A 27,040-nucleotide genomic window follows, 5' to 3' on the forward strand; every position below is an offset into this window, starting at 1 on the left:
TCACGATTGTTGTCAGAAAATTGTTGGAGAAGTCCTAAAAAATTGAAGACTAGTGGGATCCTCTTGTCCATTCGAATAGTGAAGCGTCGAAGTTCTTAAACTGGTCTAAATCATATTTTCCCAAAAAGGCCAAAACTCAGAAGAAACGATGAGCAAGGCCAATTTGAATTTCTTAAGCAGTACAAAACATTCATTGCAACTGATTGGGAAAAGGTAGGACTTGAAAGAAAAGTAATTACAAAGTAGCTGCGGATAGTTTTGGTTTTTTAGTTCCTATTTAGTGATGAATCCACTGTGAAGGCATTGACATTGAGTTTGTTTCCGATCGCCGAAAATCAGGAGAGAAGTACCCCCTTCCTGCGCTCAAATAACTGTTACCCTCCAATGATGGTTTGGGAAGTGGTAGTGAACAACAATCCCATTGTGGAAGGCAGCAAAAATCAGCAACAATATTTAAAAGTCTTAAACGATGGTCTTCTGCCATTTAAACAACGAATGGAAGCAAATAGAGGTTCTACAATTTTTATGCCGTGCCATGTCGCCAAATCTGTCAAGAGTCTTCCTTGGCTACCCAAGTTTCCTGATATCATCAACCTAATTGGAAATGGTTGGAGTGTTTTTAAACAAAAGGTTTATGAGAGGCTAAACCCTACGAAGAAAACTTTAACAAAAAATATTCGTGAAGTATGCCTGGGCAATTCACTTATGTCGTTGTGTTTAGAGTATGCCGTGCAGAATTGAAAGCATAATTTGAAACAAAGGTTGATGGATAAAATGCTAATAACTTTTAGATTGAATATACATTTATTTAAAATTGCCCATTTTAATAATTGATTGATTGATTACTTTTTTATCCTTTTTGAAGCATAATTTATTTTATTTCCCAGTTCAGAAGCTTTTTCTTAGTATTCATAATTCGATGGCGCTGCACTGTAGCATGTGATTTTTTGCTGCAATAATTAACTAAGTAATCTCTTCGTAATGCCTCTCCTCTCCGCAAAATACTCTGGATACACTCCATGTTGAGGATATTTAGAAGTTTTCTGGAAATAGATGAAAACCAGGTGGAGCCGGAAGTGCACACAGTTCCAAAATTTTCCGAATGAAACCAGTCTGCTCTCTGTCTTTTCCGTTTTGATGTGTCTCGATATTATTTTAGTCATTATCTTTCAATTGACTCACTCAAGACGGTTGCCCTAATGATTAATCCCTTTTCTTCCCGCTGGGAATTATCTCTGATTGCCAGGATTTCTATATAGTTGGGTGTAGAAATTTTGTGGCTGTAGCGGGGGCTGCACGGAAAATGTCCATCGAGGCCTGTGGCTTACATCGTTTGAACGTATTGATTGCGAACAGACAGATAGACGTACAAACGGAGGGACAGTCAGACAAGCAAGTAAAGTTTTAATTTTCAAAGCTACCCGGCAAATAATTGCGGTGTCTCCTCCTTTGAAAAGTCATGCTGCCTCAAAGTGTGGCTATTTTCATCCCAAAAGTGTACAAAAATTCAATCACACAATGTAGTTAGTGGTTTCGCTACTTCTGTTTTACTTGTTTTATATGTTCCCGAAAAGGCGGCATCAGAGTAATTCATCGACGAATAAAGTACATTTCTCTGAAAATATGTGCAAATATAAACCGTCGTTATAATCACTTTATGACTATAATCTATCTATCTCCATTACTGCGACGCACCTTTCATTGCTTGATGGTCGGTCAGCTCTCAGAACAGTACAGAACGACACTGTGGTAAATTTTGGATTTGAGATGCTCGTTGATACATCGATCACAAAGGATATTAGGTGTGGAAAACCACCATATACATCCATATTCATATGGACTGATTTCGTAGCACAATTCATGATTGGTTGAGGTTGATCCGAAATACCTGAATGGCTCAGTTCTCGGGCGCCTTGCTGCTATGTTCACAGAGCAATGTGCAGAGTGCTGGAAGTTGACTACCTAACGGAACAATGTCCATAATAAGAACAAAGAGGCGGGGGTCTTTCTCTTTGAACTTTGCTCTTGAGATCTCGGGAGAGCAATTTAAGCCAGGATTTCCGCTGGCGCTAGGTGCTGCCGCAATGCATACCAAATAAGCTTGTGCAGAACACTGTCAAACGCAGGCAATGAAGAGGGAACGATGCTGCCCACGATGTTTCCTCATGAGTACCGGGCAGCGTTTATTATGTGAGTAGTTTCATAGTTCTTGACAAACCCGGATTGGCTCGAATTTTAACGGTGTCGTATTACTCTTCAGATAGCTGTCATGTTGTTTCTGTGGTATTGAAATCAGTATCTCTATATTCAACGTTCAAAGCTGTGTTCAAACTCTCTCTCTCGATTTTTACCATCACAAAGCATAGTAGAAAATTTTATTTCGATAAATTTTCTGCAAAGTGGCAGTAAACAAGATGAATATCATTTTTCGGAAATGACTCATTTTAAATCGTCATCAAATTCATTTGCATGAGAAAGTTGACTAATACTGTACCGGAAAAAATCAACGAATTTGTTGGCCGGTACACGAAAAAACTATTAACTTGAAGTTTGTTATATAACGGAAGTACAAATCCATTTATACCTGGGGTGCCTAACTTCCGGACTGCCGCTTGCTTATATACATGCACATATTTATTCTATGATTAAGGTCAACTCCCAATATTCACGATCTGTTCACAGTTTTTAAGCTGTGGGTGGTATTATCCCTAGGTTGCAGGTGCCTTTTAGTATGTTTGAACCAACGGAAAATGGTGTTAACTGGTGTTGAGCGCCCTAGATCAGGGATCGCCATTGGAAATTCCACTCAGTTGCAAATGTTCACTATTCGCAATCGAGTAGGGGACGCGAACGAGCTCATTATGCGATTCTCAACAAAGTTTTAAGAATTAAAAGGAAAAACGAATACGATTGTCATGAAATAAAAACAATTATGTGGGGGGAGGGGGAGCAAAATGCTTGATGCCACCAGGATATTCATTGCCAAGTTCAATTCCTGCAGTGTCCGAGTTTAGCGCAAACGCAGAGTGATAAAACCGGATGAGATTCGCCGATCGTATCTGAAGTCTACGAGGCAAGTCGGACAGGCGCAGAAAGATTCAATTTTGGCACGATCTGTGCAATTCTAGATGAGCGAATGTTTTCTTGTTGAATTTGGGATGGGATTTCAGATTGTCAAATCGTCCACTTTGTGGTGACGTCTTTGGCTGTTATTAATCATCACATCAGATGGCCAGGGTAAGTGGGTCTTTGGCAGAGTCATACACTGACCGATTGCGAAAGTTTAATAATGGGAGAAGAGTAATGCACTTTGCAGCTTTGAATATTTCTTTTCTCGTGTTACAATGCTATGCTAAGTTTGCTAAGAGCATCAAAAGCTGTCTTTAACAACAGACATTTAATAAAAAAAAAAGTATAATACAAAATTGTACAATTGCTGATTATAAATTGGAGATAAATGATCACCAATAACAACGTTACAATGGAAATTGAACTTCTTACTGAATTGTATCTATTTTAGAACTCGCGCAGATATTTTGCATGTAAACAACTAAAAAAAGCTACTTGCAACGATCAGCTGATAAGTGAGTTGGTGGTTGGGAGGCTATTTGGGGCTGTACGATACGCACTGCTTTGAAACGGTGTCTGTGTAAATATCATTGATAGTCCGGATAATATGGGACCCCACACACCGGCAGCTGCCAACGCCGGAATTTATTTTTTATTCCGAGCTGGTCTGCTTGTCAAGTTTCTCTTGTTCGCTGTGCTCCACATATAATCTATGACCTTATATTTAAAAATAATCGGTTAATTATTTGGGAAGGCTCAAATGAAATAATATTTGGCTTGGATATTGGTGCGATTTTTATGAGAGAACCAAAGTTTATTAAAATTTATTGGAAAGCTTTTGCCTCCAAACTGATGTTTACAGATGGGACCAAGAATTTGCGTTAATTGCAAATAGATACATGCGATATTCTAATGGGCGATCAGCTAGTCTTGGTACATTCGAAACTTAAAAAATGTTGAAATGCTACTTTTTCCATCCAATCGTTTTATGATATTTCCTTCGCACATTTTTTTAATTTTTCACACTATGTTTCACTTTTATGATTACTCGTGAACTACGATAAATAGTTCGATTTTATATAATTAAAACAATGTGAAGTGTTGCAGTTCCAGTTAAAACAGTTTCCATTGTTTAATTTTCAAACTAAATTTCCCAGAAGTACATATTGAAATTTTACTTCTGCAAGTATTCCAGAAGGATTTAACTTACATTCTGGAGAAAATTATTAATAAATGAGCCATTTGTGATTTAAGGGAGGAAACCACCTCAGAAGGCCTTTTTTCACATATTTTTTTGAGATGTTTTCTTAGTGGGAAGAATTATTTCGATTTCAAGCCAATGTGGGTATTATATTAGTCATATTCCGAACTATTTCGAAAAATTTTTGCCAAAAATAAAAGAGTTATGCGACAATATTCCGTTGAAGGTCGTAACTAGAGTTCCCCAACTGAAATCAGAAAGCTTTTAATTTTACATTACTAAGAATATAAATCTCAATGGGGCTAAAAATAATGAAAATCAAAAATTTTACAGGTTTTCGAAAAAAATATTTCGATTTTCACTGTTTTTTTACCAATTACGTAAAAAAGGCTCTCTTAAAAATACAATTTTATCCCAAATGCTAGTTCATATTCTTGGTAATTTTGTAAGGAATCATGCTTCCAAATTTCATAATGATTGACCTATTACTTTTTAAACTAGAATTTTCAGAAAAACGCGGGAAAAATCCATGTTTGAAAAATCCACTTTCGGTTGTATATACATTTATCACACAAGAAAAACGAAATTTTTAAGAAAATTGGACTCAATTTTTTTAGCAAATTATTTCAATTGTAAACAATTACGAGTAGAACTCGTATGGAAAATTAATTTGAAAAGGAAATATGTAATAAGACATGATCATTATGCTTTGTTAAAATGGCTGAAACTGTTTTTTTTTTCAATGTAAACACCTGTATTAAATATATAAAAACAAAGAGATTGTTAGAAATCCAAAATCGGCACTTCCATTATACTTTTGAAACAAGCCGCAAATTGTAAGTTTTATGTAATAATATTAGAGTGCTCGATAGTTCCATGTACATATAACCCACTAAAACTTTGTTAATAATAGTATGATTGTCACCCAGTATGATGCTCTATATAGTGGTCTCTATTACTGTAAAATTTCATAGTAGTAGGATGAGCGTAAGGAGGTTTTCCACTAAATTTCCCAAAAATATAATATACTTTTATAACCTTTAGCTGATCAGGTAGGAATAAGGAGGTATTTTGGGGACTAGATGTAATATTGGGTCATCACTGTCATTTTTTCAGATGTTTCGGATGGGCAGTTTCTTTCTAATGTAAATAATCCCTTTCCAACCATCCCGTTTAGAATTTTTTTCATTGCCTGTCTGCCGAGAAATTGCAGTCCGTTTGCTTGAAGACGTACATCTTTATATCTTTTTGTACTAATTTCTTTGAAAACATATAAGATACGAACTCATATTGTTTTTGAATTCAAACGCAATTTACTTGACAGCTACGTAGACGTGCTTTGCCTTGCTTGGTTCTCTATCCCTCTTCTGCAGCCAAGACTCAGTTGCATTAGCATACTACATGGGGTGAAAAGCCCGCCTGCTACACATGAAAAACAAAATTTTAGAATTTTTTTTATTTATTGTGGTATTTTGGTTGCCGTTGCTGAGGAAAGTCATTTGATTTTACTCATTTCAGTCGTCTCTTCACACTTGAGATGTCTAACAATTATTGGACTTCGTTAGTTTCATGTATGGGTAATTTCTGAGTATGCTTAATTGCCTGCTCTTTGATGACTTAACTAGCCAACCGTATTATCAGGTTCCTATGTAGATCCTCACTACGAATGAACCAGGGAGCGCCTTCCATGCCTCTAAGCACTTTGTTTTGAAACGTGTATATGACGTTCATGTTGATTTCTTTGGTCGTCAAAGAGCTGGAAAAACCTCCCCAACAGTCAGTACATTTGCCTGCATCTGGCCTTGCTTTTTTCTTTTTTTGTAATATAGCTTTTCGAGCTGAGGTTAGCATCGAGTGTCATACTTAAAAAGTTAACACCATTCGTTTGTGGAAAGAGACGATTTTAATAAGGGTTTGTTTTACACAAAACCTTAGAAATGATTCTATGTGCCTCACAAAAGGTACTAGTCCTTTTCAGCTGATTTTTCACCTTGCTTTAGGCGGATTTCGGTTTTCCTGTGAGGCTGACCACTACGCAGTTAGCTTACTGGACTCCGGTATCGTCGCACAAATTGGTTAAGATTACGATAAAACAACAGTTTGAATCATCAACCACGCAATAATTTTTCATATGCAAATGTTTATGGAGAATGTTTCGCACACATTTTGTCGATATCTTAAGGGGCTCATACCGTGTAAAGTTTGCTTTTTCGCTTTTTCAGGAATTTTTTGTGACGAACTGGATAGAGGTACAAATACGAATTTTCCACCATATATTTATATATCTTGTGCATGCGCAGTCATTTTTCCATCCCGTTCATTATTGAAATACAGGGCAACTTATACGCTCATCTCCAAAAAAGGTGTTTTTCTGCTGCCACGCTAGAGGGCGTTGTGATCATCTTTAAAAAAAATGTAAACGGCATCTTAACGTGTGGGCTTAACAACAGTCCCTAAACTAGGATTATTAAAAAATATTGAAAACAAAATTGTTGGTGCCTTGTTAAACTTTTTTTTTTAATTTTGGTGTTCTTCAAGGCTTTTATTAATGAATATAAAAAAAACTACCGAATGAATCGCAATAATCTTAGTTTGCGGACCGTAGAAGTCGTAAAAATTTCATCCACAAACAGACGGTCGTGGTATCGCTCATAGATAGTGTCGTTGTGTAGGCTACGGAATCGGCCGTCCTCATGTAGGGTGCCAAACATTCTTCGGACGATTTTTCCCTCGAACACGGCCAAAAGAGCGCAATTTTTCTTGCTAAGAACCAAAGTCTCCGAGGAATACATAAGGACTCTCAAGATCATATTCTTGTACAGTAAGAGCTTTGACCCTATGGTGAGACGTTTCGAGCGGAACAGTTTTTGTACGCTGAAATATTGTTGGCAACCAACAACCGTGCGCGGATTTCATCGTCATAGCTGTTATCGGTTGTGATTTTTCACCCCAGATAAGAGAAATTTTAACGGTCTCAAAGTTGTTGTCTCCTATCTTTATTGTTTTCGTTTGACCAGTTCGATTCGGTGAACAATCTTACAGCTACGACTTTTAAACTATCGGAAGCGATTTATAATTGGTTATAATTGGTTTCTGGACTGTGTACGTTTGTCGACAAAATGGTATCGAGAGACAAGTTTTTTAAAATTCAGCCAGAGTTCTAGCGCTGCAAACTAAACGTTCAGGGGTTAGATGGTGGGACTCTATAGAATACTCATTGTCCTCTTGCAGCACTATGCATTTGTACGGCTTAAGGTCTGACAAAAGTAAGTGTAAGTGCGGTGTCAGAATGTTGCTGACGACTACCCCAAGGCACACCTCATTACTTGGGAGTCGGTTTCGGACAAGGTCTTGACTGTGAGAATGCGATCTAGGTTAAGGCGTATCACAGTTGTGCAGTGCTGTGCAAAAAGGGAGATTTACAATATAGAGGATAAAGGTTAACTGTTGGAGCTCGGGAGAAACCTCCTCGAGGTGACATCGTAATTGTGATGAAAGTTCTGAATCAGAAGGTGAGTTCTGATAAGACCTTGATATATGGGGGGGAGGCGTGGTTTTGGCGACCGTAACAGCTTCTTGGAAACTTTTCCGTGGAACCGTTGCAGTAGTCTGTAACGAGTTGAGATTTCCACTTATCTGTAAATCCTGCGAATTTGAGGTCCTTTCCAGTAAGTTGACCTAGGGGGCTATTTGTGTATTTCCTGCCGTCCCGGAAATATATTATGAGCCTGGTTTCCGTTCCGGACTTTCTTGTAAGCACCACGTTAACATCATTTGGATAATTTTGGTGCAGTGAATGGAGTTTTGGTCACCATTCACCATGTTGTTGGAGAATGTTTTCAATAATGCGAATGGGAAGTGTATCTAGAATGCTCTAAGCGGAATGGGCATTCCGAAGAAACTAATGGCTATTATCAGAGCAACATTGCGCAAAATGTCATGTGCTGCACCGAGTTAAAATTTCGGAAGAATGTAAAGTTGAACGTGGAGTCGCCAGGGTTCTATTCTGTCACCTTCTTCTTATCGCTGACGTTCTCCATGTTGCCTTGTCCGAAGAACGTGCATAGGTTTAATGGATTATGCCATCTTTCCTCAAACACTTCGATTATATTGGCCATATGGACTTGGAAAAGGAAACACAATTAAATTAATGCTCTCTAAGTTATAAGCCTAGAAAAGAGATCAAATTTAAAGACAAAATAAGTAAAATAAGATAAAACAAGCAAAACAAGGATTTCATATTGTAGTAGTTTTAAGTGACCTATGATTGGGAACTTTTCGCCTCAATATGTTTTCTCGAGGTCAACCTTCTGCCGTAGGCTGCAGGATGGATATACTGTTGAATTCGATGGCGAAGTATGGTCGCTTGTTCAGATGCAACAAGACCTGAGCACATTATTTTAATGCACTCCAACCTTAATTTTAAATTTACGCAAAATGAAACCCTTATATATATGTAGGCATATATAATGAAGAACTACATCATGAACACATAATGAACATGCGCAAGCAATGACTGTTAAATTCTGCATACTAGGCCATCATGCCAACCCTTTTCGAATGCCTGGGGGACATCTCGAAAAACACCGAATAGTCCTTTCTTCTAGCTCTGCTTCCGTTTCGTGGTTGAGCTGCTTAACGGTTTTGTTTTCTTACAAAACGTATTTGATGTTTTGTATAAAGAAATTTTTCGAAAAGTTTCGAGTTGTCGGACCCAGTCCGGTGATCGGAAAAATAGCTCACAATAAACTGGCCAATTAAATTAAATTCTGTTATCTGTAAGGAGTAATTGGATGTGAGAATGGATAGCAGATTTTCAGCAAAATGGTTTGTATCCTCTTCTTTCTGTTGCTGCAAGCGTTTTGGTAGTTCTGCTGCAACTGGTTTCCACTTTTCCTCACGCACCCGCTCCTTAAACTTCCTTCTATAATACACAAATAGCATTTCAGAAGCAGAGCGATAGCACAGCTCTATTAATACTTTTGCTGCAAAAGCTCACTGTCATGTGATGTGTTTTTAAGGCTTTATATAAACACAAAACCTTATTAAAATTAGTTTACTCTCTGTCTGTCCGTCTGTATGTCTGTCTGGCTGTCTGTCTGTCTGTCCGTCACACGCATTTTTTCGGAGATGGTTATAGCGATTTACACCAAATTTGGTAAAAAGGTGGGAACTGTGAACGCTCCCACATATAGTGAGTTATATTCTTTTACGTCGAATGTAAGGGTACATGCAAAAGGGTGGTGTAAATTTTTTTTCATCAAATATAGTCATGTGGGGTATCAAATTAAAGGTCTCGGTTAGTACGTTTCAAAGCCGACCTTAGTTTTGACATTTGTTGGAAAGGTGGGTAGTACGGGGGGTTGATCATTTCTTTAACGGATTCATTCTCAGAAACTACTTAACCGAAAAATCTGAAAAGAGTCAAGAGGCTGCTACTGTATGGTGCCTAGGTCCCCAAATACCCTCCATACTGATACCTGTTCGAATAAAGTTAATAATAGTACATTACTATAATTTTTAGTAATTGATAGGAAAATCCCCCTTAAGTTCACCCTAGAATCACAAAATAGAGGCAATGTAGTCTACAGCATAGAGCATGATCCTACCAAATTTGGTGAAAATCACACTATAATATAACAAAGTTATAATATGTCAAATTTGTCGCTTCTGTGTAAATTCAAGACTTTGAGTGTCAATATCACTTGAAAGTGGATATTCTCACATAATATATGTATATATTACGTGCTACATACTAATGGGACAAATGCACATTCAAATCTCTTTATAAAAGAAATCCACAAAACCTTTCATACCTGAAGCGTCCAGCTTCCGTTTTCCCGACTTGTTTTAAGCTTAGTCCAATGCAGTTTGGCTTAGTTTCTAACGTTAAAAATTGATTGAAATCTGCCTCTATACTTTTGCTCTAGGTGCTTCAAGCCTCTACTATTTTCACGGAAAGTTTAAACTTTCTCGCGGATTCTTTTAAGTTCTTAACTTTTTCTCGGTCAGACTCCTTTTAGGTTTAAAGTTGCGCTTGTCAACGTGGAAAGGAAGCAGGTCCAGTTTCATACTAATCTTTCATGTTCCGTGGATTCCGCATCATCAGTACAGGAGGGAGACGTATCCTCTTGAATAATTTATATTGTGAACATATGTCCAGCTAGTTAATTATGGTCTGTCAGAATGCCTACAATACTCCTGTAAATTTTCCTGCTTTTCGGCAGGATAAACTTTACGGTATGCATGGGTCTGACAGGAAAAGTTTGGTGTATCTAGCAGCATTTAGGCTCTGCCACCTGTAATTTTGGGAAGCTTGTTCCCAGTTTTTGAAGACACACTTAGCCAATGCTACTGATATACCAATTGCTGGTTCCGAACTTGGCATGGCTGAAATTGAACCCTCTTTTGCTAAAACATCCGAGATTTCATTTTCCTCTAAACCAAAGTAACCAAGTACCCAGAGTAATTCCATCGTATTGAATCTAAAGATAGAGTTTAAACGGTTTCTGCAATCCTGAATGACTTTCGAGGTGATCAAAGGGCTGTGTGTGTGTGTGGTGGGGAGAAGCTACAGCTTCTGAGCACTCAGGCCGTGTTGGCCCATTGTACTCGCGTCCCCCGTCTAACGGAATATTCCGGATTCGTTAACGTATCGTAGGATTTCCGTTAGTGGATGTGATGCTACCCGTCGTAATTGGAGAACATCGGCACCAAAGATTTGATGCCTGATGCGTCCATAGGCGGGGCATTCACATAGGAAATGCTCCGTGGATTCCGCTTCCTCATTACAGGAGGGACACGTATCATCTTCGGTAATTCCTATTCTGAACATATGCCCAGCTAGTGAATTATGGCCTGTCAGAATGCCCACAATACACCTGCAAGTCCTCCTGCTTTTCGACAGGATAAACTTTGCGGTACGTATGTTCAGTTCTGGCAAGAAAAGTTTGGTGTGTCGAGCAGCATTTAGGCTCTGCCACCTGTCATTATGGGAAACTTGTTCCCAGTTTTTGAAAACAGATTTAGCCAATGCTACTGATACCCCAATTGCTGGCTCCGGTCCCGGCATAGGGGAGATTGACCCCTCTTTCGCTAAAGCGTCCGAGATTTCATTTCCTTCTATGCCACAGTGACCAGGTACCCAGAGTAGTTCCACCGTATTGAATCTAGACATAGAATTCAAACGGTTTCTGCATTCCTGAACGATTTTCGAGGTGATCAAAGGACTGCTCAATGTCCTCAGTGCAGCTTGACTGTCACTGCAGATTGCGATGCGCCTGCCCTTCAACCGCTCGTCAATCACCCAGTTTGCCACCCTTAGGATCGCATAAACTTCGGCTTGAAAAACCGTTGCATATTGTCCCAAAGGAAAAGCCCACTTCTCGTTTTTATTTGAGAGGTAGACTCCGGCTCCAGAATCCTCTTCTGTTTTTGAGCCATCCGTGTAGAAGACTTCCGTATATCCCTCCACGCATTCCTCTGGGTCTTCCCAGTCCTCTCTACGCTTCAGGGTAACTACATATCTTCTACCAAACAGATGTATGGGGACACGAGAATCGGAAGGCATTGTAAGAACTGGATTCAGTCCTCCCAGTAACTCTTCCAATGCTCTGTGCCCCCCACATCCGTTGTTTTCCCATAGATCTAATCGAATTAGCCTATGAGCTGCTCTCATTGCAGTGCTTTGAATAAATATATCCAGGGGCTGCAAATTGAGTAGTGCATTCAGAGCTGCGCCGGATGTCGTGCTCATGGCACCAGTGATACCCAGACAAACAGTTCTTTGCAGTGCAGCTAGTTTACGGTGAAAACCTTTTTGTCTCACTTTAACCCACCACACTACGGATGCATATACGAACATCGGCCTAATGATGGCAACGTATATCCACATTACCACATGAGGCCTGAGTCCCCATGTCGAGGCAAAGGTCCGTCTGCACAGCTCATAAGCTGTGAGATCAAAGGGCTACTCCACACCCTCAATGCAGAGTGGCTATCACTGCAGATTGCGATGCGCCGGTCCTTCAACCATTCGTCAATCATGAAAAACCGTTACATTTTATCCCAAATGAAAAGGCCGCTTTTCGTTTTTATTCGAGAGATAGACTCCTGCTCCAGAACCTTGTTCAATTTTTGAGGCATCGGTGTAGAAGACTTCCGTATATTCCGACATGCGTTCCTTTGGGACTTCCCAGTTCTTCCTACGTTTCAGGGCAACTTGATATCTTTTACCAAACAGATGTATGGGGACCCGAGAATTAGAAAGCATTGTAAGAAATGGATTCAGTTCTGCCAGCGACTCTTCCAGTGTCCTGTGTGCCCCACGTCCATTGTTTTCCTATAGATCTAATCAAATTAGTCTATTAGCTGCTCTCATTGCAATGTTTTGAATAAATATATTCAGGCGCTGCAAATTAAGTAATGCATTTAGAACTGCGCGGGATGTCGTGCTCATGGCACCGGTAATGCCCAGACACACAAGTTCTTTGCAGTGTGGCTAGTTTACCGTAAAAATTGTTTGTCTCACTTTAACCCACTACACTACGGATGCATAATCGAACATCAGCTTAATGATATTAACATATATCTACATTAACACATGAGTCCGGGGTTCCCATGCCGAGACCAAGGTCCGTCTGTACAGCCCATGAGCTGTGAGAGCTGGTTTCAACTTTACCTCTACATGTTTCTTCCAAAAATTTTTTTTATCTAGAGTGACTCTCGGGAAAGTTGAAGGGATCTCCTCATCTCTGAGAGGTAAAGTTCATCCAGTTTTCTCTTGTTTGTAAATAATACCATTGTGGTTTTATTTGAATTAACTGGAAGTCTATGCCTGAGGCAGCAACTGTCAATCAAATTAACGGCACGTTGTATATTTCTACACACCGTTCCAAAATCTCGACCAACAGCAAGCACAGCCACGTCATGAGCATAAGCTTAATCATGGATTGCCAAATTTTGCAGTTCGCATAGTAGTGAATCGATCAACGTATTCCACAGAAGTGGTAATAGGACACCTTCTTGGGGGCAGCTTCGTTGCTTCTGCTGTTAGGTAGCGATCGACACCCACGTTAGCACGCATCAATTTCTACCTTAACATAGCATAAATCCACTTAATTAACACCATGCGCTCTGGTGGCATCACAAAGTTTTTGGAAACGCGCAGTCAAACGCCCCTTCAGTGTCCACTCACCCTTCAGGGTTGCATCCTCTATCTTTGAAACCAAAGAATGAAGAGCAGACTCACAGGACTTTCCACGCTGTTAAGCATGTTGGTTTTCAATAAGTGGGTTCGACCTTAGCGCCTTCTCAAGAATGTGGCGCTCAACCAGTTTCCTCAAACCTTTCAGCAAGAATAAAGTCAAGTTGTCAAGTCTGTCTGAATTTCTTTGGATAATAATAATCAGATTTTCCAGGTGTCGGTATGAAAACTACCTTATTACAAAGAAAGACTTGCTAGAAAAATATTTCTTAGCAATCGCTCTAAGTGTTCCATACTTTCCTTTGGCATTGCTGGATAGATGCCATCCATGGCAGCTGCTTTGAAGTGCTCAAAGGACAGTATAGCTCTAACTTCTTCGCAGTGTTCCAGTTCACCTTGTAACACTTGCGTGTTGAAAGGTTTGGAAGAACCGTCAACTCCGTTCCTGCAACTTCTCTCACCAGTTCTTCTGGATAGTGTACTTCCAAGAAAGTCTCTACTGATTCCAGTCTGGAGCTCGTGAAAGTACCATCGGGCTTTCTAAGAGAGTCCAACTTGGCTGACTTAACCCTTTTAACGATTCTGTACATCCTTGAAGTCTCTCTTTCCACTTCCAGTTCCTCACAGTAAGCTCTAAAGCAGTCTCGTTTGGAACACTTAACGGGCCTCTTATATTCATGCTGTGAGTTCCGAAAGTTTAACCACTCTTCATTCTTATTGCATTTACAAGCACAGTTCAGAAGTAGCCTGGTTGATTTCCTGAGTTTTTGCAGTTCTCGATTCCAACAAGGGACCGTTTTACCGCTTTTGGCCTCAGGACAGCACTCAAGCCTCTCTCTAAAAGTGTGCTATTCATAGTTTTAAAGTCATTTTCAAACGCCAAAGGAGTCCTTGGTCGCCCAGGAGCTCCACTTTGTCGCCGAGAAGTTCAATGAGCTTTGTCCAATTCCTTTTCCCAGGGTCTTTGTATTATTATACAAACCTTTCGCCCGCACTAGTCAGATTGAATTCTAGGATCAGTGATCTGACAGTGAGACTTCGTGTAGCATTCGCCAGTATGTAAAGTAAAGATTATTAGATCAATTACTTCACTTTTTCTCGATCCCACGAACGTAAAGGTACATCCTACGTTTGCAGTCTTAAGATCAGCTGAATTGATCTATTCAAATAACCTAACACCAGTAGTAGTAGTAAGGGTAGCCAGTAATCTGTGGGGTTTTAGCAGTACCCACGATTGCTGCTAAGGTGTTGTTATTCAAATAATCAAAGTTACGGTTAATGGTAGAGGTGTTATGGGTCTCGTTCATTGTAAGTATTGGGTAGATAAGGTTATTTGAAGTACCTTCTAGTATATCAAGAGTAAAATCACCATAGTGCCTATAGCACCGGGATAGAGGCGAAGGCAAACATTGATTTATGACCACGGAGATTTGAATCCGCTGAGAGAGACTGGCACGCAACCAACTAGGCTATTTCATGATCTAAGTAACAATTCTTCAGATACTTCCCGCTTAGATGGCATCGCTTACGTTTCTGTTTCTTGCTAAGAACGTAGAAATTCGGTTCGGATGGAAACCGATCTTAAAATTGCCTCTGTAACATACTATTGTAGATAGGAATTACACTCGAAATACCCGAAGTGCTGGTAACAAAGTAGGGCTCACTCCTTCCACACTAGCTATTTTTTCAGAAAATCTCAATTATTTTTCGAACGATGTCAATAACGCTACAATTTCTGTCAATGTGTGAACTATTTCTTAATCAATAATAAGAAAACAAAATGACCGCTAAATGCAGTGGTGAATAAATTTGTATTTGAATAATATGCATTCTTAGAGAAATCCCTCTCCCATTTTATTTGCAGACAGTAATCCATTAGATAGTAGTGAAAATGCAGAACGAAACGATTCACCGGAGCATCATGATGCAAGTGAAACGGATGAGAAAGATGGAAGTCAAGAAGAGGATAATCCGCCTGATGGAAGTCAGGAGCAGAATGATGCGCCTGAAAGTGATGAGAAGGATAACGAGGAAGAAACTGGTGGCAAATCAGCAGAAGCTTCAAACGAAGATGAAGCTGATAATGAAGCGGCGGAGTCTGCAGACCAAGACGATGGATCAGCTGAAGACACCGAGGAAGCAGATCAAACTAAAGAAGATGATGATGATGCAGAAGATGCAGAAAAAGAAACTCAGTCGAAAGAAAGTGAATCCAAAGAAGCTACTTCTGACGAAAATGCAGAAAACGTTATTGATGACGATAACGACAATGTAAGTGCAAACGAACAAGATGACACGAAAGAAGAAGGCGATGCCGACGATGATGATAATGATGATGATAAAGATGATACCAAAGAAGACACAGCTAGTGAAGAAGAACCTGAAAAGTCCGCCGAACAGGCAGATGACAATGATAAGACTGATGAAGATGAGGATGATAATGACAGCAAAGCTGAGGTATCGGAAGATGACGATACCAAAGAAGACGATGATCAAAGTACAGAAGGGGAGGCCGGAGATGCTGATTCGAAAGAAGCTGATGATAGTAAACAAACAACCGAAGATACTGAGGAAGACAATGATGACAGCAAAGAGAAAGGGGATAATGAGGAATCAGGAGAAGCCGCTGATAGCAAAGTAGAATCTGATGACGACGATTCCAAAGAAGATGATCAAAGTAAAGGTGACGATGAGGCTACAGACTCGAAAGACGCTGATGATGATGACGATGGTGATGTTAAGTCAAAGGCTGATGACACTGAAGAAAATGAAACAAAGGAAGATACTAAAGAAGATACAGAAGATTCTGAGGAAACTGAAGGAAAAAGTGATGAAAAGGATGATGAAGAAAGTGATGAAGCTGCTGCTGCTAACAAAGATGATAGCGATGGTGATAGTACTGAGGCCGTTAAGGAAGATGACGATGAAGATGATGACGAAGAATCTGAGGAAACTGTACCAGAGGACGATTTAATGCAAGTAAGTACCAGTTTAATATTCCAATGGAAGAAGAATCCTTTTTGTAGTAGTGAGCGTAATAATAACTATTTTTTGGGTTACCCGGTTAGTATAGGCTGTATGTGTACTTGAGTGATAATTTGTCTGAATAGGAACATGTTGATTCTATTCACCTACTTGCCAAGCGAAGGGCAGGGCTTTATTGAGGTTGATCTTCAATTGCAGTATTCTCCTACACTTTCTTTCCCCTTTTGAGAAATTTATATCCCGGAAGCTCTTGCCCCTGACATTAGTTACTAACGGAGGTTACGAAACGTGCACTTAAATCGAGGACCCATTCTCAGTAACTGCTCATGCGAAAATCGCGTATTCGATCACTTCATTTCAAACGATAATGGTATGCTAGGAGGCAATGTAGTCATCATTGCAATCCCCATGATTATTACCTTTATTTGACTATCGGTCTTTCTGTCACGATACAAATCTCTGTGCCTCTAGTGATATTTGAACTGCGACCTTCGATTGGAACAGCTCAGCGCTGTAGCCACTAAGCCATCCATACAAAAAGCTAATTATAATATATCACTATATTTTGGGAAATTATTCAGGTCTTTTCTTATATTCATCCTAAGAGAACAACATTTTAAAGTTAAGTAGGTTATAGTCGTCCCCTTTGTGTATTACAAATGTACTGCCTCTTATGTAGATTGCCAATCATCATATTATAGTTAAGGGAGTACTCTGAGATATTAAATACATATATACTGTGTTATTTTTGGAAAAAAAACTTAAGCATTTAAGTTCACCTAAACACAAAAACAAACAATTCAACACGATTAAATTTTTTGTATAAAATTTGGAGGGAATAAAACAATGAAATAATGACGAAAGAGTGTGGGTTAATAAGAAGTGCGATGTTTATATATTATTGGTTGTCAATTCTTTCAGACGCCTTGGAATAGAATGAGTAGGAAATAGAATATACATGGCTTTTATTTTTCCCCATTTCTGGATTCCTTGTTTGAGTTGATTTACATTCCTAAGTTGGCGGCCATTGTCGAAAGCTTTGCATGATAGAAGACAACAAACGTTCTTGATATGGTTCGGATTCGGACTAATTGTTGGGCAGTTGATATGTCTCGAGATGGATAAAACTCCCCGATTTCCGTGGGTGGCATTACTTTCCTGGAAATAAACTCTGACGTGGCTATTTCACCACCTAATTCATTTTTGTATCAGTGAAGCAAAAAGTAGCAGTTCCTGGATATCCGACGTCTCCCAACCGCCGCTGATGTACTATTTAGGGATCACTTTTAAAACGCCAAAATTTCTGTCCATCCTCCAACCCGCCTAAATTAAATTCTTTGCCTTTGGTAAATACTAGAAGACATTCAATTATTTGCAACACATGTACGTCCATTCCCAATCTTCTTTCCTCCATTATCTCTCTTACCAGAATTCTATTTAATAGTGCAGTTCTGCCAGGTAGCTTCATACTTTAAAGCACAAAGTGAAGTTTTGTATTTACACAAAAACCTTAAAAAAAGTTGACTGACAGTTCCGTACAAGGCAGACCGTGCGTGACCGAGAGTGGCGGCAAGTGGTAATCTCACCATTTATATATAATATAATCGCAAACACGACATGAGTGCGAATTATATTGAAGTGAGATTCGTCGTATGTTCAGACCTCAATTACGCCGAAGTAAATTTTTTTATTGAAACAAAAAAAAAATCCCTTTTATCACGGAGCACACTACGTTGAACTTCCCGGGATTTCGCATGGTATCAGAACCCTAGGGCTTCGTGCTTGCTACTGCTTGTAGCATACAATAGAGCCTTGAATTCCTCCCGTGCATCGATTCGCTTTCATAATTCTGCTGTCAGCCAGATCTTATAACAACCTTCCCTGTGTAGCACCCGATAAAAGATAATTTTTTGAGGCGGTCCAATGCTCATGGATATTCTTAGGCGAGTTACTCAATGTATCTCGCATCGGTCTATGTTGAACTTGGGGGATTCGGGCTCTCCCTTGCGAGAAGTCGCGGACGCAATATGTAAGCGACCATCAGATGGTAATCCTGTTCGAGGCCCATGTCAGTGCCTCTTTTGTTACCCACGTCCAGGAGACAATTCCTAAATCTACTGCTGATCGCAAAGTGGTTAATCTGATTGATTACGTATTGGATGCACATTGAAATTCGGTTGAAGTAGAAAAGAAAAATGTTAAGAAGTTGTTCAATATAAAACTGCGGATATATATAAATAAATGCTTCTAACTTATCGTAATGTAAATCGTAATGGTTTCTGAATCGGAAAAAATTGATTTATTTTCAATTCTGTTGACAATAAAAGAAATATAAACAAATGAGGTGACCTTTCACTAATTCTAAGGTTAATAAGATCCATATGTTGCCCACGTGATACTTGATCATGGGTCAAGCACAGGGGAATGAGGACCCAAAATGTGAGCCCCGAAAAGTGAAACAGGTTTCGTTCTCAGAGCCTATCCAACGAATGAAGATGATGCATCTGTATGAAATCTAGGCCTCAAAATCCCGTGCCAATATCTGCACAAATAAAGTTAATACTAGCATATTATTGTAATTTAAAAAGTTACCCCCCCCCCCCCTTTCAATCGACTCCCCTCCTTATTTTTATTTATGACGGAAATCACTTCTATGGTGCTATCTAACAAAACTGTTAAAGACCGTTTTTAGAAAATAACTGTCTTTCAAATTATCAGCATTTTAAATTCAACCAAATTCAAAGGTGTGACGTCGAACTAGAGCCAAGAAAATTCAGTAACCCGGGTAACTGATAGTTACTGATAAAAGTATAAAACTGTCAAAATTAATTTCTCGCGTGAAATGCTAAGGAGGACGATGAAATATTGTTTCTTACCTTGTTGCACAAATAACTCCCCAAAAACCCCACAGAAAGCTTTTTGGCTGTCCCGAAAGGAGATTTTCGGAAGAAGTGGATTGCCAACGTCCTACGGAATCCAATTTTTTTCGAGTCAGGTTTAAATTATAAGGATCATTTCAATGTGAGTTAGTATTTTTAAACTTTAACTCCAATCTTAATAGATAATGTACGTTTGCGTTAGAATTTTGTGTCACTATTACTAAAATTCAAATCAAATCACAAAAGAAGAGATTCCGCCGAATATTCAACCCAAGGTTAGAATCCTGTTCAGTGCAATTCTATTATATTTTTTTTGCAGCCTGTGAATCCCTCAGAGCCGTACGTTTTATCGCCGATCAGGTAAAAATGTCAGAATTTGCTGTATAGCTTGTTACCATTACTGCCGAAATGTCAAGCAACTTGAAGAAGTGTCCATTCATGCATCAATTTCCCACTTTCCTGTTAAAAACTGATTGATTAATTGAAAGGAAACAAACACTAAACAGAATGACTTACCTAGATAAGATTCAAATTGCTCGCTCGATGACGTCACTGCGTTTTCATTTCCGCCTTGTGAGAATTCAATTTTGAAACCATTATAATTAACAAATGAGGGTTCCCAATTGTTTTTTTTAAATAATGGATATGGTAATTTGGCAGGTGAAGCTACTATCTCGGCGTAAAAATACATTTAACGCGGTGAGTCTATTCACCCTAAAGTTTCAAAATTTGGCATCAGTGTAAGTGATAATATAAGACAGAATTCTGAAAAGTTTAAAGGGAACAAAGTTACAGAAGGTCAAAGTTTTGCATTACACGTGAATTCAATGTGCTTCAAGACGTTTCGGACGACATTATCATATAAAGTGAACTCACATAAACGCGGGGCGCATTTTAGTTCTCATTTACTGGTTATTTTTAGTTATCTGCATACCAGTATTAGTCACTCGGGCAGACGTATGCCTATGTATATGTTAATAAAGTCTACAAGTAGTACAACTACTTTCTGTTTAGGGATGAGTGACACTAATTTGAGTAGCAACTCGCTCTACTCCACTCTTCAATAGATGGAGGACTTAGGACCACTCATCTATAAACAAAAACTGAAACCAGTCTTGGTATAAACCTGGCTCCTCCCAACAATATTTCATGCCTTTGTGGGGTTTTGAATTAAACGAAAATAGAGCAAAATGCCACTTCTAGCCGGTTTCTGTCACGCTGCTTCTTAGGCTACATTTGTTGAGATCCATCCCGCGATCGAAACCGACCAGTCACAAAATTTTTTTGCGGGTAGGGTTCCATTCAGGTGAATATAAGTATATCAACGTTAGGTCTAGGCCTGCCTTAATAGGGAACTCCAGACACCCCGGTTTTGCACCGAGGTCCACCAATTCGATATCCCTAAAAGCTGTCTGCCGTCCTAGCCTGCGCCATCGCGATCGAAACCGACCAGCCACAAAATTTTTTTGCGGGTAGGGTTCTATCCACGTGAATATAAGTACATCAACGTTAGGTCTAGGTCTGCCTTAATAGGGAACTCCAGACACCCCGGTTTTGCACCGAGGTCCACCAATTCGATATCCCCAAAAGCTGTCTGCCGTCCTGGCCTACGCCATCGTTTCATCTCATACAGCGTCTGCCTCATCTTCTTCTTCTACCATATATATGCATTTCCCTTATAGACTTTTCGGGCTGGATCATCCTCATCCATGCGGTTTAAGTCACCCGCCCACCGCAACCTATTGAGCCGGATTTTGTCCACAACCTGATGGTCATGGTATCGGTCTTAGATTTCGTCGTTATGTAGGCTCCGGAATCTTCCATCCTCATGTAGGGTGCCAGACATTCTTCGGAGGATTCTTTTCTCGAACGCGGTCAAGAGTTCGCAATTTTCCTTGTGGAGAATCCGAGTCTCCAAGGAATACATGAGGACTGGCAAGATCATTGTCTTGTACAGTAAGAGCTTTGACCCTATGGTGAGACGTTTCGAGCGAAACAGTTTTTGTACGCTGAAATGGGCTCTCTTGGCAACTAACAACCGTGCGTGGATTTAATCGTCGTAGCTGTTATCGGTTGTGATTTTCGATCCTAGATAGGAGAAATTATTAACGGTCTCAAAGTTGTAGTCGCCTATCTTTATTCTTCTCGTTCGACTAATGCGATTTGATGTTGTTGGTTGGTTGGTTTTCGGTGCTGTCGTTGCCACCATATATTCTGTCTTGCCTGTTCGATCTGGATGAAGGCAGTTTGTACGTCTCGGGTTGTTCTTTCCTTGATGTCGATATCGTCAGCATGGGCCAGTAGTTGGGTTGACTTAAAGGGGATTGTACCCCTCGCATTTACATCAGCATCACGGATCAATTTTTCCAGGGCCAGATTAAAGAGGACGCATGATAGGGCATCCCCTTATATTTTTAATGGTCTAAAATCGTTTTTTTTTTTGTTTACTTTATTTATAACTTATTATTTCAATTTCCTTTTTAGGATTTTTTTTTAGATTTTTCGCTCCTTACACTATAAGAATGAATTATAGCTAATTTTCTTTGAGGATTTCCTCTTCCCCATTTCCTCTCTAACCTGCAGAACTCACACTAATAAAGGGGAATCTTTCAATTTTATGGCTTGAGGATGCTAAGGGATTCTGGAAAGACCAAAGGCCACGCATCATTGGACATCTGAGGCTGGGGAACCTTCGAATAGGGATGCGATCCGTCGTGGATCTTTCCTCTCAATCGCGATAGTCGGGTCCGGACTCCTACGACTCTACGTGCGCGATCGAGCTGTTATATTTTGTTTGTTTAGCTCGGGTATGTGTATTTGGCTAGGTTCGCGCCATGTCCCATGTTTGTTTGTTTTTCAAATTCCGAGACCCACGAACCACGGACTACATACATTAGGCTATTACACTTTATATATCAACACAGATTCGAAATATACTATAAGAAAACAAACTAAGAATTCTGATTTTGTTGGCAGGAAAGTTCGGGAATCTCTTCAACTTTTTCCAGACTATTATCAGGGTTCACGACTTGATAAATATAAAAGCTAATAAAATATGACCTGCATAATCGAAGTTTATCAAATTGTGGCAAAGTACATCATCAATCACCTGAAATATTGTCGTCGGCAGAATTTTATCTTCACCTTTACGTAATATGACATTTTGAGCCGTCATAGGTTTTTTTTGAAACACTTATGTATATATAAATACTTGAATGGAATGCCCTTTCTCGAAAAACAGTCAACTTCTCTGTATATCTGATTCCTAATCATATAACTTTGGTTGGTATGGCGAGCATACATGGATAATAATTTTTCCTGATTAATTGAATGTTCGTAAGAGAGCAGATGGATGGAATAATAATAATAATCGTTGGCGCAACAATCCATATTGAAGTGTGTTAGAGCACTTTATTCAAGACCGTAACGGTACACTACAGTACACTGTAGGAGACAATGTGGTCAGCATTGGGCTCGCCTGAGATTATTACCCTGATTTGACTCAGGTACTCATTCACAACTGAGTCGACTGGTATCCGACGTTAAATCACGATACAAATCCCACTGCCACCAGTGATATTTGAACCGCGACCTTCCGGACGACAGCCTTGTGGTCTAACCACTCAGCTATCCGGACACAGAGCTGATGGAAGATAAGAAAGAGCAAATTATCAAACTTTTCCTAACATATCATATGGCAAAAACTTTGGACGGGTTACTGTGTACCGGCCTAGTACACTGCGTGACTTACCTAACAACTTTGCGCAGAGGGCAAGTCCGGAATTTCAGTCAATTGAAATTAGCTTCATATTGAATCTTCAAAACTAATTAACTGGTTAAAGGACGGAAGTAGTTTTGGGTTTTTTGGCATCAACCCTACTTGACGATATATTATTATATAATGAGAAAATGCTACTAACACATAAAAGTTAAGTTAAGAAGGACTTTTACGAAACCATACATTGCACCTAACTTTGTTTGTCTTTCTCAGGAAGAAATTGTTTCCCAAAATCTCCGCGATCGAAGCCATATAAGTGAAATTCTCTATTTGGATGACGAAGCTAAAGAAAAAACCATTGATCACGTCGCTGAGATTGTCCTCCGTGATTTGAAACGCATTTATGAAAATGCGATTAAGCCATTGGAAGTGACCTATAAATATCGCGATCTCAGTAACCGTCATTTTGGTGACTCAGAAATTTTCTCCAAACCTTTAGTACTTTTCATGGGTCCCTGGAGTGGTGGAAAATCCACTATTATTAATTACTTAACTGGAAATGAATACAAAGAGAACGCCTTGAGATCAGGTAAGGATATATTTTTTATTGAAAGTAACATCAATGGCTTTCATGGGTATCGTTTTTTTGGCTAGGCGCTGAGCCATCACCAGCATACTTTAATCTCCTGATGTATGGAGATGAGGTTGAAGTCTTGGACGGAACACAGCTAGTGGCTGACTGGACTTTCTCTGGATTGCAGAAATTCGGTCAGGGTCTTGAAGAACGTTTGCATGGACTTAAATTGCCAAACAGTTTGTTGAAAAAGGTATTTATTTTACTAAAACAGAAGTGGCTTCGAGAAACTTCGCAGTAAGTATGGCTCAGTTTGTTGCCGTCGTCTCTCTGCCCACCTTGGTTAGAATTGCAATTGATAATCAATCACGCTAATTTGTTCATAATTATTGCCTTAGGTCAACATTGTGGAGATTCCCGGTATCCTTGAAGTCCGAAAACAGGTCTCTAGGGTCTTCCCGTTCAACGATGCCTGCCAATGGTTCATCGACCGAGCAGATATCATCTTTTTGGTATACGACCCAACAAAATTGGACGTTGGACCCGAAACTGAAGCTATCCTTGATCAACTGAAAGGCCGTGAATACCAAACCCGTATTCTTCTCAACAAAGCTGATAGGATCAAACCCGAAGAACTCCTTCGAGTTCAAAGCGCACTCGTCTGGAATATTTCCCCACTCATGTCTTCAGCGCAGCCACCTGCAATATACACTGCGTCCTTGTGGTCTCAACCATACGAAGCTGGTGCACCGACGCGTCTCTTGCAAGCTCAAGAGAAAGCGTTTTTGAAGGATTTGCGCACAGCTATCGACAAGCGTATTGAAAATAAAATCGCCAGTGCTCGTCGCTTTGCGGTAAGGCCGGTCAAATATTATCTACAAATTACGTTTATTGAGGCAAACTTTTACAGGTTCGTGTACGCAACCATGCTAAGATGGTTGATTGCTATTTGACCACATACTACAACCACAAGTCCTTGTTCGGCAACAAGAAGCGTATTGCCGATCAAATCATTGACAACCCGCAAAACTACCATATTTACGAGGGCCTATCTACCCTGACGAATATCTCACGATACGATCTTCCCGACCCGGAAGTTTATCGTGACTTTTTCCGTTTGAATCCTTTATATGAATTCAAAAAGCTTTCGGAAACCTGCACATATTTCCGAGGTTGCCCAATTAACAAACTTGACGTTGCTATTGCCTACGATTTACCGGAATTGATTGGAAAATACAAGAAAATGGTGGAGACCACGCTACCGAAGGTCGAGGCCTCCGACACGAGCTAAAACGCGCCCACAGACAGTTTGTACTTAGGCAATGTTACAGTAAAAATCTAAACTCGATTAGCTTAGGAGACAGACATACAGCATGTAAAATTTACGCCAAGAGAATTACTTATTGTTATTAAAGTGAGATACGCTTAGAAAATGTTCGGAGACATAAACATTAATTTTAAGTTTAATATCGAGATTTGATCGTATATTTTACGAAGGAAAAACATTCTCAAACCAAGAATTTCGTTGAACAGGTTGTGCAATTTCTAGATGTCGCATGTACACCAATAATAATTACTTTGAATGTTCGTTGAAGTCGCGTCTTAGGTTCGATACATGAAAAGTATTTATGATCACTGCTAAATCGAGTATGTGTGTGTTAATATTCCCAACTTTCTTCTTGTCATTATTGAGCATTTATTGATTAAATATTTATTCTTTGTTTCTTCCCTGCTATGTATACCCCCACCACGGTACTTGTACTCTTTGTTAAAGCGAAATGCGTACTTAACTCTTCCGGGAATCCTCGTGACTACCGCCAATAATGTTTGACGCAGAAATCTGTGCTGACTTTATGTAGATAGGAGAATATATTTAGTATTGTATTGTTAATCAAACAATTCAAATACATGTTCGTCATTGGTAACTATTAAACAATAAATATATAAATATACCAAATATGGAGTGTGTTTGAGCATTGTTTCATTGTTCGGAGCTGCAGGTAAAACCATCCGAGATATTGTAGCTTTTCCAGGTTCTTGCATGCGTATCTATAAAATCGTAAGACACGCGACTCGCTCCCACTTCTTTACCTTTCAATAAAGACGCGCGAAACATCATCACAAAAGTTATAATGCAAAGTATTATAGTACTTACCGCAAACGTCAATTTTCATTAATCTAGAAGTAGAAGAGACGTTATATCCCAACGTCAGAGTACACCTGGCGATATGTACTGGCCGCGGCTTTGCGAAATTGACAACATTTTCTTTGCCTTATCCAGGTACAATCTGATGGGAGAATGCAATAATATAAAATATTCCTTCGTTTTTTTCATTACCAAACAATCCTTAACTTTCCTAAATTCTTCTTTTTCTTCAGCCTTTGTCCCGTTCACAAGCGGGGTCGGCTCGTTGTGATCGGCTTCGCCATTTGGCTCTATCGAATGCCTGATCTGGGTGCAATCTCGAGGCTTTCAAATCCCCATACAGCGTATCAAGTCACCGTTGCTTAGGTCTGTTGTTGGTCGTTTACCATCGACTTCGATGTTCAGACCAATCTTGGCAACTGAATTCTCGTTTGCACGAATTGCGTGACCATACCATCGAAGACGCCTCTCTCGCAACTTTTCCACGATCGGTGCAACCCCATAACGATCGCGGATATCCTCATTTCGGATGTGATATAAACGTGTGGCGCCACTAGTCCAACGTAGCATCTTCGTCTCCATTACCGCAAGACGCCGTTCATTATCTTTTATGGTCGGCCAACACTCAGAACCATAGAGAGCGACTGGACGGACGACATTGCGGTAAATTTTAGATTTGAGACGTTCGTTGATACGTCGATCACAAAGGACACCAGTTGTGGAACGCCACTTCATCCAAGTTGCGTTAATGCGTGAAATAATTTCATAACGCAGTTCTCCATTGGCTGATAGCGTTGACCCGAGGTATTTAAATCGCTCAGTTCTGGGCAGATCACTGCCGCTGATAGTGATTGTGCCTGTTTCATGGGGATCGGTCGTCAAAAATTCAGTTTTGTTTAAATTCAATCTGAGACCGTGTTGCATGAGGCGATCATTCCATTTTTGAACATGTTGCTCGAGATCATTTTTGCTATCAGATGCTAGGAAAACATCCGCTGCATAAAGCAGTATGTAAGGCGCTGGATGTTGGATATCCCGTGTGACGGTGTCCATAACAAGGACAAAGAGGAGTGGTGAGAGGGCACTTCCTTGATGAACTCCAACAGAGACACGAAGCGGTTTTGATACACCCGCCATACTTCGAACTTTACTTTTCGGATCGTGGTAGAGCAATTGAACCCAGCGCACGAGTTCTTCTGGCACGAAGTGTTGTCGTAAAGCATACCAGATGAGTTCGTGTGGTACACGGTCAAACGCTTTCTC

General features: G+C 39.8%; 1 protein-coding gene across 1 annotated transcript in view; it reads left to right on the top strand.

Annotated features, from left to right (window-relative positions):
- LOC119651531 overlaps positions 1 to 25,599 on the top strand; it is a 36,462-nt gene extending 10,863 nt beyond the window's left edge. The window contains exons 3-7 of the mRNA XM_038055162.1: positions 15,340 to 16,454; positions 23,331 to 23,646; positions 23,712 to 23,884; positions 24,030 to 24,485; positions 24,542 to 25,599. Of these exons, the coding sequence (XP_037911090.1) occupies positions 15,340 to 16,454; positions 23,331 to 23,646; positions 23,712 to 23,884; positions 24,030 to 24,485; positions 24,542 to 24,922 (2,441 nt within the window). The 3' untranslated portion in view covers positions 24,923 to 25,599. The remainder of the gene's footprint in view (positions 1 to 15,339; positions 16,455 to 23,330; positions 23,647 to 23,711; positions 23,885 to 24,029; positions 24,486 to 24,541) is intronic.
- The last annotated feature ends 1,441 nt before the right edge of the window (positions 25,600 to 27,040 follow it).

Source organism: Hermetia illucens, chromosome 3 (assembly GCF_905115235.1).
Source record: "Hermetia illucens chromosome 3, iHerIll2.2.curated.20191125, whole genome shotgun sequence".
NCBI classification, from domain to species: domain Eukaryota; kingdom Metazoa; phylum Arthropoda; class Insecta; order Diptera; family Stratiomyidae; genus Hermetia; species Hermetia illucens.